At 38.3% G+C, this 18920-nt stretch overlaps 1 protein-coding gene across 1 annotated transcript in view; it reads right to left on the bottom strand.

Moving 5' to 3' along the window:
- The window catches only part of CPQ (carboxypeptidase Q), a 147059-nt gene that overhangs the window by 17745 nt on the left and 110394 nt on the right, over nt 1-18920 (bottom strand). Inside the window, exon 7 of the mRNA XM_030968341.1 lies at nt 10685-10886. Coding sequence (XP_030824201.1) covers nt 10685-10886 — 202 coding nt within the window. The remainder of the gene's footprint in view (nt 1-10684; nt 10887-18920) is intronic.

Below are 18920 nucleotides of genomic sequence, written 5' to 3'. Positions count from 1 at the left end.
ATCCATAATAATTTTCTAACACACAGAAAACTGTGTTATCCCAACTGACAACAAGTGGATAATCAAGTCCACTGACAACAAACTTGTGCCTCTAGTAGGAGATGAGGTTGTACATTTTTAGGAGTAATCCACAATCTTTCAGGAGTCTGGAGCAGAGTCTGAAAATCCCTAGCTTTCTTTACTTCAGCTTTCTTTAAAAACAACACCAACAACTACAAAAATTCTTCTTTCTCAGAAGGTCATAGCTTGTGTTTAACATAATTGATAGAACTGAACTGCAAAAGGAAAAGTGCCTATTTTCTTTGGTTGATTTCCAAGGCCCCACATGGCAATTGGGACAGAGCTCTGTCATGGGCACTGAAAACAGCTGAGAGCTGTGAACAGACTGGCCCTGATGTATAGTAAATCTTAATTAGGTTTTCTGCCTCTCTGGGTGGGGAATTCCAATAAACTGCTTCTCTTGTTGAGATTCATGCTTTGTCCTTGCAGGGAGATTTGTTTATGTTTATGCCCCTAAAATACATGTATAGGAAGGTTATGTTTCCACCTAGGCTGCTCCTTTCTTTACACTCTACAACATTTGCTCAGGTGAAGCTCTTATGCTAAATAAATAGCTGCAAGGTCTGATGAATCCAGCAGAAAACGGACCAGCTTAATTAGGAAGGTAATGATGACTCCTTCCTCTTTTTGCACCTTATAGACAGAAGGGAACTCACAAGCAGCCCTTGGGTAACTGTTATCATTAGGGAAACTAAGGAACTATAAAGTTTTTGGTGATTATGGCAGATGATGTCAGAGACAGAACAGTAACTCTGTACCTTCTCTCCAATGCAGCCCATGATCCTTTCTTGAGGATTTGCCAAATAGAAAAAACAAATGTATATTCAGTTTCTTTCACACTTAAGTATTCTTCTGTGGTCTGAATTGACCATGTCTGAATTGACTGAAATTGTTACATTAAAACACATATAATACCACTGGAAAGGGATTTATGGGAAAAATAAATTGGTATTCAATGAATTCTGCTCTTCAGAAATTCAGTTGCACTGTAGGCCCAACCTGTAGAATGAGTTTTGAAGACAAACACTTAGAAAGGTTCCAATTCTGTGGTTTATAAATGTTAACAATGTCCTGGAAAGGCTGCCAGTGGAATAATTTTGAACTTGCTCTTTATAAAGAAGATGTCTTTATAAATTATTTCTGAGCTTTGTACTTGTTCAGTTTGGACTACTATCAAAAGCATTCTTCAAAGGCCTCAGACATTTACACCTATAATGTCACCTGCAAATGAAAGTGTGTTGTGTTTGCTGCTTCAGGAAGGAACAAGTTTTCTGATTAATATCTAAAACTCTGTCACTAAAAAGTATTCAGATCCTGAATCAAAATCATACTTGGTTCAAATCTCCAGTGTGCCCTGCACAGTCAGCTGAGATGTTTCTACAGCCTCCTTTCCATGTAAAACTTGTGGAACTTTGGGGAGAAACTCTGGTGAAGTGCTATATTATTTGCTATATTAGTGATAATAAGCAATGAAAGAATACTAAGAAAGTAATTTCTGTAGCTTAAAATTAAAAACTCTCAGGTCTCTGCATGGCAGCAGAATTGGAAAGACGGGGGAAGAGGTACTGGTCATTGGTCATGGTATAGGAAAATGAAGTCAGGGATTACTTAGCCAAATAGGGCAAATAAAAATCAGTGTTGCTCGATGCATTGCTTGGAGGAGCTAGCCAATGCCACTGGGGAGTTGCTATCTATCATCTAGGAAAAGTTGTGGCAATTAGAGGAAGACCCCTATGATTGAAAAAAGGCAAATGTTTTGCCTGTAGTAAAATCGGAAGCAGCAGGATCCAGAAGCGTGTCTAGAGGCAGCCACAAAGCTGATTGGAGGGGTGGAGCACTTCTCCTACAAGGAAAGGCTGAAAGAATTGGGTTTGTTCAGCCTGGAAAAGAGAAACCTTTGGGGCGACATAATTGTGGCCTTACAGTACCTGAAGGTAGCCTACAAGAAAGATGGAGTGGTACTTTGTACTAGAGCATGCAGTGACAGGACAAGGGGGAACAGATTCAGACTGCAATAGAGTAAGTTTAGATTAGATGTCAGGAAGAAATTCTTTACTGTCAGGGCCGTGAGGCACTGGCACAGGCTGCCCAGAGAAGTTGTGGGTGTCCCCATCCCTGGAAGTGTTCAAGGGCTCTGAGCAACCTGACCTAGTGAGAAGTGTCCCTGATCAGGGCATAAGGGTTGAAACTTGATGATCTTTAATGTCCCCTTCCACACAAACCATTCTATAATCCTAGGATGATTCTATGAACTATAAACTAGAAAAACTCAGTCCCCAGGAAAACTATGGACTCCAGGAGTGGAATAAAAGTGGATGGAAAACAACCTGGATGGCTGGGCCCAAAGGGTCACCATCAACAGTTTGAGGTGGCTGGTCATGAGAGGTGTGATGCCCAGGCGTTCCTGCCAAGTCAGCACCCTGTGCATCCTCAGCAATGATCCAGATGACAGGGGTGGCCTGTGTCTTCCTAAAATCTGTGAAACGAGCAGCTGTGTATGCTGGAAGGCAGAGTTGCTGTTCAGAGAGCTCAAAATCCAGAAGTGGCCTGATGTGGACTTCAGAAAACTCATCAAAGACAAAACCAAACCTGTATTAACTTATGGCCACAGAACTGGTGGGAGGCGCACCAGCAGTTCTGCAGAACAGGAGCTGCTGTGCAAGAGGCACCATCAAAACCTTGTGGCAATGAGGTAATGTAGGGGCCTCTTTGGAAATAGGGCAGCCAACAGGTCCAAGGAAGTGATACTTTCTAAATATTACACTATTTGTGACTCCAGAGCAAGAAAGGTGTGAACAAACTGGCCAGAGGAGACATAACCACGCTGGCTGATCAGTTTGTTCTCATAATTCTTTATCAATCCAATATAGCAATTACATCAGCTGTGCTCTGCTCTAGTTTTAAACTTGACTCCAAACCAATGGAAACTCTAAATAGTTGAGGATGAAGCAAGCCCTGAAGAATCCTGTTAGAAACACTCATCATATGACTTCATATAGGAAAGTACTTGGAGAGCTGCAAGCCAGACCTTAATACATTCAACCTCTGTCTCTCCCAACAAGAGTAGTACACATGTGGTCTTCCTGGAATGCTACTGAATGCTTTATTTTTATTCAGCTTTTAATACTGATGCCATTACAATTTGTTTTCCAGGAATGAAATCTATGAATCCACAGAAATCTCTGCTGTTGTTACTAACAGTTACTACTGCTGTTACTAACATTCTAGGTCATTATATGTTTGGTGAGAAATCTCACAACATTTCCATACCATCAATGTGTCTTATTTTTCATACAGTGAAATTTCTAAATGTAAAAAAATAAATAAATTGCGGAGAGGATCTTATTTTACTTCCTCACTTTTTTCCACTGGCAAACATCTCCAAATTCCTTACAGAACTCTGACTAAACTATTTTTTTATTATTATGTTTTCTTTCTGTTTACTTAATTATTTGCATAAGCTTCACCAAAGCCAAGGACAGTTCTAGGAACAAGGCTTGACTAAGCTGTACTTCCGAAACGCCTATTTAACATGTTAACCCTGAGCTCTGTGTGCTAATGTAGAACACTTGTTTTTTAGGATCAACAAATGGCAAATACTTCCATCTGAAAAAGAATATTCCCACCCACAGAAACAGAATTCAGCTTTCCTAAGCAGCAAACAATAGAGAATTAAGATGTCTCTCAGAGGCACAGCCAGAATAAAAACAACCACACCCTACATCCAAATGAGATCCTTGGCTGGATGTTTTCAGTGTTTCGTTTCTGAGATTAAGTATATTATGATACTGAAAAGGTGAGTTGGAGAAGCAAATTTACTGATGTTTTTTGAGATGTTTAGGAATTGCATATGCTTCCAAGAAGCACCTATTTATTAAAAGGGTGACTTATGCCAACCCATCTCATGTAAGTTTTTGAAGAGTAAGCACCTAAAAGGAAAGAAGAAATATAAACTTAGTGATATTCAGAGGAAGAAGAGTGACAAATAAAGAAGTCCACTAGCCAAAAAGTGCAAGAACCACTACAATTTATGATTTTACTTCAAACACCCCAATTTAAACTTTCATTACTAGATTAATGAGCTTATATAATATTAGTACTGGGTTGAAAGCACTGGAACAGTTTTACTTCTAGAATCCTAAAAGCCAATCAGAAGGTCAGTGTTTCAAACTAATTTATTGAAATATTAGGACAAGATTATTTTAAAGCTGTCTTGCCTAAATTTATTAAAAAACAAATTTTAAGAGCCATGGAATACCAGCTACTTCACCCACGTGCTGTAATTCTTTACTTGTGACCGCCAAGAAAACTTTGCCAAATAAAATGAATCACAGATACCAAAAAGAATACCTAGAAATAAAATAAGAAATTCAACAATGTGTTTAGAAGTTCAGCAATGTATGATAGCATTTTGCAAATATTTTTGGTTTCACAGCTCAAATTTCCTCTGGGATCGGCAAGATAATGATAGTTCTATTTTTGTAACTGTAATTAGGATAATCTAAATGTTGTACAAATGAAACACAAGAGTTTGTGATATTAAAAAAGCTACTCTGAAATGGGTGAGGCTTAAATAAGAAAGAAGCATTTCATTATGAAAATGCTTGTAATATTTACTGGCAGATTCACAGATATTTTAAGGCCAGCAAAAGCCATTACCATCACACCTTCTGAGTAACACATGGCAAAGAATTTCATCTTCTATCTACTGCATCAAGCCCATCCCTTCTGCTTGAATTACTCTGTACTTTTTGAAGGACACCTAAGTCTTCTTTTACATATTCAAAATGACAGAGAATTCACCAACTTTACAACGTTCTTCTAGAGCTCGCTAATGTTATTGGAAGAAGCTTTCATCCACTTTGACTTTGTTTAGACTCAAATAGACTGAATTGCTAATGGGAAATATAATACAAAAGCCCTCTTAAAACTACCAGGAAAATTTGCATTCAGGCACTGTGCCTAATTGCCCAACTCCATCCCTCTCTCCAACAGTATTATCCCACATGCATTTTTGCATGGTCTGTGTCTAGTCTATGTGAAACAAAAATACCCTTGCAAATCTGATGCTTCCTGTTAATGATTAGAAGTAGACAATACTCCATTGTGCCAAAGCAAGACTAAACCAAGCAGAACAAAGGCAGAAGGAATTGTATGTAAAGTATTGTCAAATTTTTCTGGTAGTCTAATAGCACAACTTATAAGAAAACATCATAAATCACAGACTATTCCTTTCATTAAATGATTCTTCTCAAAGACTTTATTAAAAACAGAGAAGGTCATATGAAAGGCTAATATAACTGAGATACTATATTAAACTATGTGCCTTTTAAGGAATTGACCTTCATAAAAAGTTGCAACATATTAAATTTATTTAATTACTCCAGAGTAATTTCTAATTTCAAAAGCCCATTTTATTGGAACAATGATAAATTAGAGAATAGATGAATTATTTTACAGATTAATACACACAGTTCTTTCTGCAATCAAGATTTTAAATGGGTCTAATAGCCTTAGCACTAACAGTAGGTTCCTAAAGTGCCAAGCAATTATAATTGCTCTCTTAGCACACTGGTTTAATTTAGTACCACCCAAGTTGCAAATGATTTGGCTTTTGCAGTGGAACACACTCATTCACCATGATGATAAATATGAATTTATGAATGATAAGATATTTAAAAGGAAAAGAGTGCCCCAGAAAAAGCAATACCATATTGCTAATTATGAGGCAAAAGTTCTGGTATGTCTCAGACTTACTGAGATCAAGACTGAGGTATGACATGCATGTACACCATAAGTCCTTTAGCCCTCATTTCTGCGTGCAACTAGTAGTTTGTGTTGGCACTGTGCTCAACAGATGTCCAGAGCAGCAGGAACTCAGCAAATATAAAAATGTAGTACCTATGGAGTACGTAAAATTACCTAGGTAGTTATAACAGTGTCCCTAAAGTTTAGTTCTGTGAGTAGTGTTCAGGAGTTTTGTCCAGCTTTTTGCTTTTTGCAAGTGAGGAGACATTTGCCTCGAGTTTGTCACTTTGTCAAATACCTGGAGCCCAAATGTGATTTCCTGTGCTAAAATCTCAAATTGCAAGTGACACAAATGCTACCTAGTCAAGTGAAGAAGTTTAATGCCTCCTGTTCAGAGATTTTTACTCCCCTTCTCTCATCTTGTAGGAAGGTTTTGTCAAGTGCAACACCCCTTACCCCTGCAGCATCAAATCCAAGGCTTTTCAGCATTGGCTTATGAAGCCCTAGACTGTACATCTGATATTTCTTCTGGGTTTACTCTTTTGGAAATAAAGAGAAGCTTAAAACTGGATCCAAAGAGCCTGCCCAAGCCTGTGGGCAGCACAAACCAGGTAATCTGACAGGCAGCATTTCAAGCATCACAGTGGAGAATCACTTCTGAACAGTGACACAGCCAAGAATGAACAGAGGTTATTCACTTATAATCTGCGAAAGAGAGTTTGCTCACTTCTTCATGTCCAGCTGGCAACCTCATGTCCAGGAGTTTTCCTGCTATGCTGCTTTCTCAGACATGTCCCTGGCTAACACTGAGCAGAGAGCAGGCTTGGCTCCAGTGTGGCAGCAGGCTTGCACCTGAGTCTGGTGCCACAGGGATGATGGGGACAGGGGTAAGAGAGGGCAGCATGCTCCAGAAAAGGGGTAGATTTAACCTCTTACATAATACAAAAGGAAATAATCAGAGTCAAAATCCAGTGTCTCAGGCCAAAATACAGCATATTTTAGATGAAGGTAATAAAAAAGCACTATGAACATGTAAAAATGAGAGGAATTATATATTATAGCCTTCGTTTGCCACATCTGAATGACTAATAGATAGGGTTAGCAATGAATTTTTGATTTCTGAAGAAACATTAAAATTAAATGGACTACTGGTTTATTAATTTCTGGAAGAACAATTCTTCCTTTTATGCAGTGTAACAAAAAATCAAGTCACTCTGGAGACAGAGAAACACAAACAAATATCAAGGTTCAAAGTGATAGTGTAAAAGGAGCTTCACCTTTAGGCCACTGGTTGATTTTTAAAAGAGGAATTGAAACATGCCTTTGGGGAGTTGTTTGATGTCCTGGGTCAGCTTGATCTCAAATACAGCTTAGTTCCTAACAGACAAGTGTTCCCATTGCCAGCACTGCAGCAACAGATAAACACCCTGACAAGCAGAAAGGAGCATCCTTGAACCAGTTTTCCTGGAAATAATGTGTCACAACAGCCACTCCTTTGCAAAAATACAAAAGCGCCTGTTTTCATCTCCCCAAACACCTAAAGCTGAACTAATGTTTACTGGATTCCAAAATACAAATGAAACCACTTCATCCCCCCCTCTCAGATTCTTGCAGGGAAGGCTGATCCAGACCCAGGGCTGTTACCTTAGGAACTGCTCTAAATCACATTCAAAGCATTTTGGTCATCATCAAGTATCTGTGATCATCAGATACTTCATTTTTTCAACAAGAATATCCCAGCACTGATTTAGCAGGGCTTGCTTAATAATTTTTTAACCCTTTCAGACACTGAGGAAACCTGTTGTGAGAAAGTATGCTAACAAACCAAATAAATAAAGCCAATCAACCTATCTTCCCACTTATATCTGCAAATTCTAGTCAAACTTAATTGGGATTTAGTGTTGCAAAGGAACAGCTTTATGTGCCACTATCTGGATACATCCCTAATTTAAAAAAATATGGAATTGAACACTTTAAAAGATGAGAAAGATAATTGCATAATTATTAAATAAGCAGTCTTAGAATCGATGGTCACCTCAAACTGTAAAACCACATCATAAAATACAACACCACAAACTCCCCCTTTTTTCTGATTTATGCTTAATGAAAAGGCAAAACAAATGTTATACAAATATTTTCAGTAGCTGAAAACTGGCAATCAATGCAAAACCACAACTACAGACATTCCTCACTGCTGGGCTGAACTGTTCTCAAAACAATCCAATGTAAAGGCCACTGACAAATATTTCTGACATTCTGCAGTCACAAAGAATTAGAGTGCTGTGTTTGGTGCAGATCACATTGCTTGCGCTTTAGAGGTATTATTTAGGCTTCAGTCTATGGTTTGCTAAGGACTCTGAACTCATGGCCTCTCTCATCCTAAAATCTCAGAATAATCACTGCTGTTTAGTAGCATTTCATTGCATGTCCATCAAAAATAAACATGCTCAAAATAGCAGAGATTAAGAAGCGACAGTCTCTTTGCCTATCTCAGCTATGAGCAGTTCTGAAAAACACATTTAGTGTTGCCCTCTATGGATCTTTCAGACCAAAAGATGTAGGAGGAGAAAAATATTAAGAGCATCTAATAAGGTGAATCCTGGAATCTAGTTCCCACTGAAAAGGGGAAAACTCAGAAGAAATTATGTCAGAAACCATTCTTACCGTTCAAGAAGTACACCATATTTTCTCTCCCTGTTGCAGAAACAAATCCACCAAGTATATTTTCAAGAAAATATTTAAATAAAATTGATGAAGTGTCAACACTTGACTGCTTGTTTAAATTGAACATAATTATAAAAGCCGTTACAGAGTGTTCAATTTGTTTCAATGTTATTATATATCATAAAAGCTCATTCAAGCAGGGAGAATAGTGCGGACAAGGCATGAAGATTAGAAGATGTCTTAGACTTCTCCCTGGAACAGCATGAAATATAATCTAAAGCAGCCAAAATTCTTTTAGTGGAGCTAATTTCTTTTCACTGGAGCTTTATGAAGAAAAGAATCAGTGTTCCTTTATGCTGCAAGAACACTTTGCTATTTGCTTAACAGGAAGTTAAATTAACCAAAGCTACAGACAGAAAAAAAAATCCACCATCAATTAATGTGACAAGTTCTTAATAGGAAAACAAATCAGATTTATTTAAAAACTGAGGACTTGGTTCTGATGTATATGTGTTTTCTCAAGGTTGAGTTTATATTCCCAATGTTTATATTTTTCATAGTTTATGCTTTCTGAGGAGTACAGATGTCCATGGGAGAGGGCTTTTTCCTGCATTGCTCCTGCTGAGTAGCCCAAAGACTAATCAAGAGGACCATGGCAAGCTGTAGCTGCTTATGCTCCAGGTGCACCACAGCTGATGAGAAGTGGTGTGCAAGAGCTCAATACCCACTGCCATCACAAGCACCACTCATATTATCAACTGAAAATAAGGCATTTGAATGTTAAATTTTTCTCTCTTCTTCCATAATCTGTCACATTCAGATGGGAAGCACAAGGCAAGTCCCCAGGGACCCCCTGGAATGATCCCAGCACCTTACCTAGGAAATACTTCTGATACCCTTGCATTTTCTTAACACAGGCTAAGTAGTGAGTTCCTATATTCCACCTAAAACACAGATATGTTGGTCTGAAATTCTGGACCAGACATCTTTTCACAGGCACTTCCAGGCTGCAGAGCATGATGCATGGCCACAGCCTCTCAGTAGTGCTTACAGTCTCTCCAATCAACTCAGCACACCATTGTCACAGCTGCATGCCATGGTACTGAACTAATTCCACTTCACCCAGAGAACAGGACAGAAGCTGAATTCCTAACTGTTTAATAATATCCATGCATCCATACTTCTTGCCAAGTATAGATATTCTGGTTTCAAAATTAGACATCTGTACATTTATCAAAGCAGTCAACTTTATGGTATCTCTGTACACCCTAAGTGAGTGAGAAGCAAGGGGTTCTGACCATAAATAAGAGTAATATATTCAGTGATTCACTCTCTTCCATAAAGTAAAAAACAGCAGTTAATTAAATATTAAAAGATTCTAAGCATATAGTAGTAAGTAGTAAAACTAGTGTGAGAAATGTGCTTGCCTACTTCAGCCATAAAACACAGGAGAAAACCTTAAAATTTAAAAATGATCATAACTTTTTTAATACCACTGTTATGGAACTTTTCTTTCTACTATTATTCAACTGGAAATTTAATAAGGCTTCACTCAGGCTGGCCTCTGGTTGGGATTCTTGTGCTCTGAAAGCCTCTGTGCTAGTGTGGGGGTCTCCTGCATGGACGTGCTGCCAGTGGTGGATCTCTCTCACAGCTTACAAGATTCTTTGCCAACAAGCTGCTCCTCATTTGGAGACAGATAAAATCCTCGAAATAAACCCCTAAAATACTTCAAACATTTCAGAATTTTTCCCCTTTATCACACCCTAATGACTCATAGCTTTTTAAATGTCACATCTCAAAATCATTGCTTCTCCAGCATATAAAACAGAGAGAAAAAGCCCTGAATTTCAAAGTAAAACTAATAATAATTTAAAAATATTTATTCTCTATTGGAGAATTGTCCTCGGACTTGGTTTACTATTTATAAACCACCAGTCTGGGATTAATTATTATAAATCCTTAAAGCCGAAAAGAAGATTTTAGGCATTTTATTCTACGTATAATCTATACCATTATTAAACTGCAGCTCAAATGCACTTTATGTCCTATTTCTGTTGGTCACCTTGTAACATTTATGCATTTTACCTATGGTAAATTTTACTCCCTAGGAGAAAGAATTTCTTAGTACTCTGAAAGCATGGGACCACCCATCTGATGTGGCAGGGCTGAGTGGGAGCAGTGTCTCCTGCCAGGCTCCAGGGACGCTCACCAGGCACTCCGTCTCTCATCCAGTAAGCGATGTCTGTTCCATCTGCAGGGTCGAAAACATCCGTAACATTGATGGGCTGCAGCAGAGTCATGATCTCTTTCACAATGTCCCGGGCTTCAGCACTGCCAGAAAAACCCAGTCCAGATGGCTGGAAGGTGCCCGCATCAGACTCCATAACGATATCAAAGTTGGAGATATTTTCCTAAACACATAAGAAAAGGAGGTATTATGCTGTGGTCGTTATTTTAGCTGGCATCATATACTGGATTCTAGGTGTCATTGTGAGGATACCACAACAAATTTGTTTCCAGAAGCAGAGGAATGCTTCCTGTGAAAATGTGTATGTAAGCATAAATGAAGGGACCTATCTTTCTGTATGGAAATGGCTGAAACAGTTCAAATTATATTCTGAGGCACCAATATTATGTAAGACCCACAACATGTCTGGTCTGCTGTTCCCAAATACTTGCTTTCAGACTTCTGAAGTGCCACCTAGAAAGGTAAGCCATCACCGCCATATTGCAGTTTTCATTTGCAGCTCTCCCCATCATCTCAGAGTTGAGACTCTGAAATTCTGTTGCAGTGGAGAGGGTATAAAGTCCTTTGGCTTTAAAACTGGAGGCACCTAAAGCCTTCATAGACTACGAGGAACAGTCTATTTAAAACCCAGCTGCTGCCTGTTCAGAAACACATTATTTTCAATATAGCATATAGTCAATTCTGATATTGATTGGAGGATTGAAATGCCAAGGTTTTCCCCCAGACCTAGAGGAATAATATCTATTTTAAGGAAAAATTGTGCTTCCAAGGTAAATACTCACAAGAAACACAAAAGGTAAGATTTTGTGTACAAGTAGCATAATAACATTTGCTTTTAGTGTGTACTTGGAAGAATCTTTTAAGCTAAAAGAACAAATATTAGCAATTTATTTATTTACCATATTTGCTTAGATTACTCAGTTACAAAGATCTAATTGGAATTAAATACATAATGATTTTACACAAATGAAGATCTCATTAAAAAAATGGGATCTGGAGAGGCACATAACTTTTTAAAATGAGTTTATGGTCATGTCAGGCAGAAAAAAAGCTATACTTCAGACCTCCTTGAATGTGACTAAGAGAACCTACTGCAGGTGTTACTCCTATGCCCAGATTTTATGGCTGCAATGGGTTATTTATTACAAGAAAATCATTACAAGGGATATGTGATAGCAGCAACTAACAGATCCATGTCACTACCAGCATATATAAGCCTACAATTCAGTAAATAATTCTTTTACATTTTTCTGTATATAAACCAAAATATGTACTACAGGTGGCTGTGAATAATACACATAAGTTTTCAGATGTCCTTTATAGAATTTGCAAAGATCTGTTTAACACTTTCCCAAAACTTTTTTCTTTTGAGTGAAACAATTCTAACAGAGCAGAGCTATTTACTTTTAACTTAGAAATATAACGAGTAGTTTAAAAAATTAATATAAAATCTTTGCATGATAAAGAAACTGCCGATGTGATAATACCTTAAGATAACCAATTTATCCACCCATTTAACTACTGGAAATCAATGTGCAAATAACCAATCTTGTCACCTCATTGGCAATCACCATTTTTAGACAGTGAAAAACATCTTCAGTTTGTGAAAGATTAAATGTAAATAATTAGGCTACATATGGTGTCTAGGCCTATCATCAAATGCTCTCCTGAGGTTATGAGCTTCAACATGAATCATGATTCACAGATTGTCTGAGCACAGTGGGAGAGAAGCAGGCCAAGAAAAGCACACTGCAGGCTAAAATGGACCAGTGATGCTCCAATGCCACAGATATAATAAAAAGAATGTCTCAAAATGTAAATCTTCTTTATCATAGGCCCAAGGAGGAAGACTTAATAAAGACAACACACATTTCAGTGTGCTTCTGAATTGCCAGTGAAAGCTAACTTAAGTATAGTGAGCCCTACATAAATATGATGCTGTGGTACTCAACTCTTTGGTTGAGTTTCCAAAGCAGGACTTCTGTCTGTTTTTAGAGCAGCTGAAATGAGGAAAGCAATAAGGCCAGGGGAAGGGCAGTGAAGTGAGGAGAAGAGTGAGCATGGGAACAACACGGACATCTAAAAGAAATCTCTCTTATCACTCAAAACAACAGAATCCCTAAGTTCAAGAACTTCATAAACGGCTACTATTGCAGAATTGCTGTGCTCTTCAGTTGTGTTTTCTCACATAAACGTTTGCATGTGTTTCTAATATAAAACTGAGTAAACAAACCACCCACAATACATTACACCATATTGTTGTTCTGTAAGAAAGCTATTCAGTTCTGAGAATGTGCTGGAGAGGCATGAAAACAGGACACCCTAGGGAGAGAAATGGACTTCACTGGGGGACAAAAAAGAAACAGGTCACAGCTACTTGAAATACTACATGTCCTTGAGAAAGCTTTTTCCATATTTGGTCCACTAGAAGATAGGATTACTTATAAAACTACTCACCATCAAATTTGAAATTTACAGTCTTAAAAAAAGTTAGATTGGTTTCCCTGTTCCCATTTTTGTACATCTACATTGGCATTTCTACTTACACAGAGAGAAACGCATGCTGGAAAACTTGCTTAAAATATACCGCTTAAAAATAGTGAAGATGCTTTGTCATCATTTGCCATCTATGATGCAGGAATAACTGCCACTAATAAAGTGAGGTGAGACCATATATTCCCCTTCACTAATTCAAAGGAATAAACAAAGCAGAAAGATTTAAAAAAATAATTGCAGGCTCAGCTGCTTCCTTCGGTCATTCTCCTAGTGAACATACCTTCTAAATAAGCGTTTTAAACTCATCAGGTAATTTTTTCTTCAGAAAGTAATTTCATCTGCTGCATCTTGATATTGTGCCACTTCTCTTGGTATGTACCAGAAAATAAAAATTTCTCTGTATAACCTGCTGCCTAATTCTCTGAACATCAAAAGAGACTTTTATCCTTTGCCTTCTTATGACTCTGTTGCAGAGGAGGTCATCTGTCTTTATTATGTCATCTTTAGCTCTTCAATTGAATTTTTAAATGAAACATTACAATAAATACTGCATGAGAAAACTGGCTTTCTATAGCTTGCTATTCTCACTGAATACACAATTAGGCACAATCCTTACCAATACTTCTCCTATTTTAAGTTTTTAATTTTAATTAATTTTATTTCTGTTTTCTCTATAAACAATCTATTTTTTATCTCTGCTAAGCAGAACTAAAAATATAAGTACTTGTCATCTCTAAGGCAAAAAACTGATAATATGAAATCACAGAATCACAGAATGGACAAGGTTGGAAGAGAGCACAGTGGATGGTCTGCTCCAACCTCCCTGCTCAAGCAGGGCCATCCCAGAGCACATGGCACAGGATTGTGTCCAGACAGTTCTCAAATATCTCCAGTGAAGGAGACTCCACAGCCTCTCGGCAATCTGTTCCACTACACCTGCACAAGTAAAGAAATTCCTTCCCACATTCAGGTTGAGTTTCCTGTGCATCAGTTTCTGCCCATTGCCTCTTGGACTGGTGCTTGGCACCACTGAGAAGAGCCTGGCTCCATCCTCTTGATACCCTCCCTTCAGAGACTGACATACATTTATGAGATCCTCTCTCAGTTGTCTTCTCACCTTATCTTTTTCACCCTCTCTGTGCTCCAGGAGCTCCACATCTCTCTTGTACTGTGGAGTCCAGAACTGGATGCTGTGTTCCAGCTGTAGCCTCACCAGGTCTGCATAGAAGGGCAGGATCACCTCCCTCACCCTGCTGCCAGTGCTCATGCTAGTGCATCCCAGGATACCTTTGGCCTTCTTAGAGCACACTGCTAGCTCATGGACAGCCTGCTGTCTATCAGGTCCCTCAGGTCCTTCTCCATGAAGCTGTTTTCCAGCAGGTTGGCTCCCAGCCTGTACTGGTACATGGGGTTGTTCGTCCCCAGGTGCAGGACCCTGCATTCACCTCTGTTGAGTTTGAGATGGTTTTCTCTGCCCATCTCTCCAGCCTGCTGAGGTCATTCTGAAGGGCTGCTCAGCACTCTGGGCTATTGGCCGCTCCTCCCAGCTTTGTGTTGTTGGGGAACTTGCTGAGGAGGCCTCTGGCCCTTCACCCAAGTTATTGGTGAAAAGCTAAACAATATTGGGACCAGTACTGAACCTCAGGGGACACCACCAGTGACAGGCCTCCAACCAGACCCTGTGCCACTGATTACTGTCCCACTCTCTGGGGTCTGTCATTTAGCCTGTAATTACAGTAAACTCCTTCCATTAAGAAAACAAACTTTTGTAATATATACAACTGCTACTTCTGTTGGTAGAAAACATCTTTCTTCTAGGCTAGCCACTGGCAATCCCAAGCAGGTATACCTTACAGTAGTTACTTATTCAATCAAAATCCCAATTGTTAATTCTTACCAGATGTTAAACTAGACTGCAACATCTCATGACTAATCCATTGAGTCATGGATGGCAATCCCTCTTACTCAGCTTAAGCAGGAACATACCTGAAAGTTTAATGCAGGGAACAGCTATCCTAAAAGCCTTCAGTACTTTGGGGCTGTTTAAAATAGACTATTACTTGTCCAACAGCTCATTTACTGGTTTTCTTTTTTGTTCCACTGAGAAGAATCAGCACTTTACAGGAAAAATACCAAAGTCTATAAGGACAAGGCACTTGACTAATGGTTCATTTATTCCAGTGATAAAGGATATCAGTTAATCAGACATTGTGTTTTCAGCTTTCTGTTATTGATTTATACTTTAAGAAACAACAACACTTTTATTCCAGTATTTGTCCCAGAGCAGTCGGGAAACAAGTACAGCATGGCAACCATGTTGCAGAACTCACAGGGAAGTCGTGTCATCCCACTCGCAATACAAAAAAAATGGTTTAAATCAGCATCCAGATTTTTTAGGCTGGCAACTTAGACTACAGGAAAGACAAGAAAAAAACACTGGAAACACCTAAGTGCATGTGACAGCTAGAAAAGAAAAAAAAGGCAAAATAAATAACATCCTCTAAGTATTCAATAATATATAAACATGATGTAGTGTAATTTTGAGTTGCTGTTTAGTATGAAGGTAATTTAATGAAGCAAAACAGGATAAATTGAAACTAGAGAAAAAACACCACAACAGCTGTTAGGAAGCAGAGATGCACCAGCATCAAGGCATAATAAACACCAGCCACAAGCGTGATCATACCATTTACACTCTTTTTGAATGAAGACAGGGAAAATCGGGAACACTGCGAGTTATTCATGTTTGTAAATTATCCCATAATTATATGGGAGAAAGCTGATGTATACCTGAAGATTTAGAAGCACAACTTTTCCTAGATGACAAGGTACGAAAAAGGCTCATGCTTTTGTTACAAGACAAAATATTCTTCTGCTGCATGTTATGGGAAAGCAGTATGTAAAAAAGCCTACAGGTTTAGGGGTTTGTTCTGTAGGACAGTTACAAGTTCTGACCTCTAAGAAGCCAATGACAAAAGTCCCAGTAACTTCAGCTTTAGACTGTTTACTGCTTAAATGCAAAGGTATCAAAACAATGTCTATGGCTCTGAATGACCATCCCACCACTGTCCTTTTTTTGACAGGATTTATGTTTTCACTGGAAAACAGGTAGCAATGCCAAAATTAAAAGTTGTGGTTTACATCTTTCAAACAAAGATGATGTTTACTCCTTCAGGAAGCTAATGAGTATTTCTGCAACTTTCAATGAAAGATAAGTGAAAACAAATTTACAGCACCTTAGAAATTATCACACCACATACATAATTTTCTACATCTTTCACAGCTGCAGGGAGTTTTGATAGGAGGAAGCCAACTTTCTTACAATTGAACATCCCAATGGACCAAGGACCTGTGGATGGGTGAATCTGCCTGAAGCATGCACGGGAAGTAGCAATCCTCAGAAGATTCTCTATCAGAATCTCTACCAGATTCAACTGGCAGCTCTGCTGAGAGAAAGAAAAGAAAGATGCACAGAGGACAAAGATTGCAAGATGCACACAGAATATTTGCTTGAGAAAAAGAGAAGAAAGATGCACAGAGAAAAGTTTTTCTAACACTAGACATGTAAGAATCTTATCTACATGGAATGAAGACAAGATATCCAGGAGACACACTGTCATGACTGATTTGGGGTCTTCCATCCTTCAGGTAGTGTAAGGAATAAATTTGGGTTTGTGTTTTAGCAAAATCTGTATTTCTCTGCAGCTTTCACAAGAAAGCTTATTCCTAAATACTAGGGAATTAGCAATTCCCATGGACCTAGAACCGGTGTAAAAGACAATTCTGTCACTATGTTATCTTTACTGTGCTTAATACAATCAGTGGTGCTACTGCCTGTTGTGAGAACGCAGAACACAATGTGATTACGTTCCTTCTGTAGTTTTGCAAATTGACATCTCACTCTTCCTGCATTTCTTTCCCTTTGCAACGAAAGGAATCAACAGGACATCAGTGACCTAAAAAGGCAGCAGTAATTTTATGTAATTTTTGATTACAGAGAGTATTGCCTGAGGAAAGTCAAATGGCTAACGGTCAACACATTTTCCTGGCATAAAAGAATCCCCAATAAAGTCCTTTATGTGTTTGGTTCAAATCAGACACAAATTCATGTCTTACATTTCACCAGAATACTTGGTACCTCAAGATATAAAGTCTTCTGAAAACTGTGGTTTTAAGGAGACAATATTTTCTGGAGAAGAATCATTTCACCTGAAAGTGACAAGATATTTGATATTTTTGATATTTGCTTCTTAGAGAAAGCAACTCATTAGCAAATCACAGTAGAAATCTTGTGTGATCATCAACAAAGTGTACTTAAACTAGCATGAAATAAATGCCAGCATTTCAGAAAGTCCTGTTTTCATGCAGACACAGTTCGAGCAAAATATCAGATCTTGGTAATAAATACAAAAAACAAACCATAGTAAACACTGGTGATTGATTTTTTTATATGTTGTTAAACCTTTACTAAAAAGCTAAAATACTGTATGGTATTTGCACCAGAAATCGAGGTAAGTACTGTAAATATCATTAATATAAGAATACCAACATGCAGAAATATTGAGAATGCCTTCTGTAATGGGGTTTGAATTGAATTAATAACATATTAATGTCTCCAGTGATCACAACCAAGTTATGAAAGTAAATTTGAATGTGGCCTAGGATCTCTTAGTCTTCTCATTACAAAATATATTTGCTTTCCCAAGAGATGATATGCAATACTTCTATTCCAAAGTAAATATTATCAGTCATTCATAGTCCCTTAATTCAGCTGGGTAAATAACTGTAACCTTGTTTCATGGTGCACACACCTTTCACAGAATCTGGTCCAAAGCAATGAAAAGGAGGACAGACACTTCATTACATATATTTTTTCTCCCTTCATGAAGACAGCATAAGAGTAAACACACAAAAAACTTAACACTCTTAACCTTGGCTGAGGGCACTCAGGTATCACTGGTAAAAGTTGTAGCAGAATCTGTACTGAAGAGTTGCATCATGAGGCCTTCCAGAATTATGTTCCTCTAGTTCTTCAATTTGACTTGTATGAGAAAGTAGTGTTGCAATGTTTCATGATTCAGAAGCTATTTACTGTATTGTCTGTACAGAAGAGCCCTACTCAGCAACTGGGTCACACAACACTAAGCACTGGAAGAAGACTTCAGATGTAGTGTCAAACTCCAAGCTCTGCAGTCTGATTTGAACTTAAATCCTCTAATTTCACTGCTCTTTATCAAGATAAGGATCTTTAATGAAAATAAACTCTTTTTCTAGTCTGGGATCAAACCTAGTTATTGGCTGAGAGCTTAAAGCAGTGAGCATTTCAAAGGTATCTCCTTTGGAAGCAAAGGTGCTGGTAATTCCCCCAAGAGGCTTCTACCCCATGGTCAAGACTGAGCAGGCGCTCTGTGATATCCTGGTGGGTGGCGGGTACCCTTGCACTAATGGAAGCACTAAAACTGCTGAAATATACAGGGCTTTCAACTCTTGGAAATGGCTTAGAAAAATCATGCAAAGAAAACAATGGACAAGGACCATGTGATGCTCTCCAGAAAAATATTTGACAAACCAAATTATGGTTGTGTGGGTAATGGATGTGTCTGAGCTTCACCTGACCACAGCTGGACAAATATGCTTTTCCTAAGCACATATTTACTGGATGCTATCAGAAACAGGAGACAGCACTAGACTGTCTAGAGCA

The sequence above is a fragment of the Camarhynchus parvulus genome, chromosome 2 (genome assembly GCF_901933205.1).
Source record: "Camarhynchus parvulus chromosome 2, STF_HiC, whole genome shotgun sequence".
In the NCBI taxonomy this organism is placed as follows: domain Eukaryota; kingdom Metazoa; phylum Chordata; class Aves; order Passeriformes; family Thraupidae; genus Camarhynchus; species Camarhynchus parvulus.
Note: the sequence above shows the minus strand (reverse complement) of the source record. Positions and strands in the feature narration are given on the sequence as shown.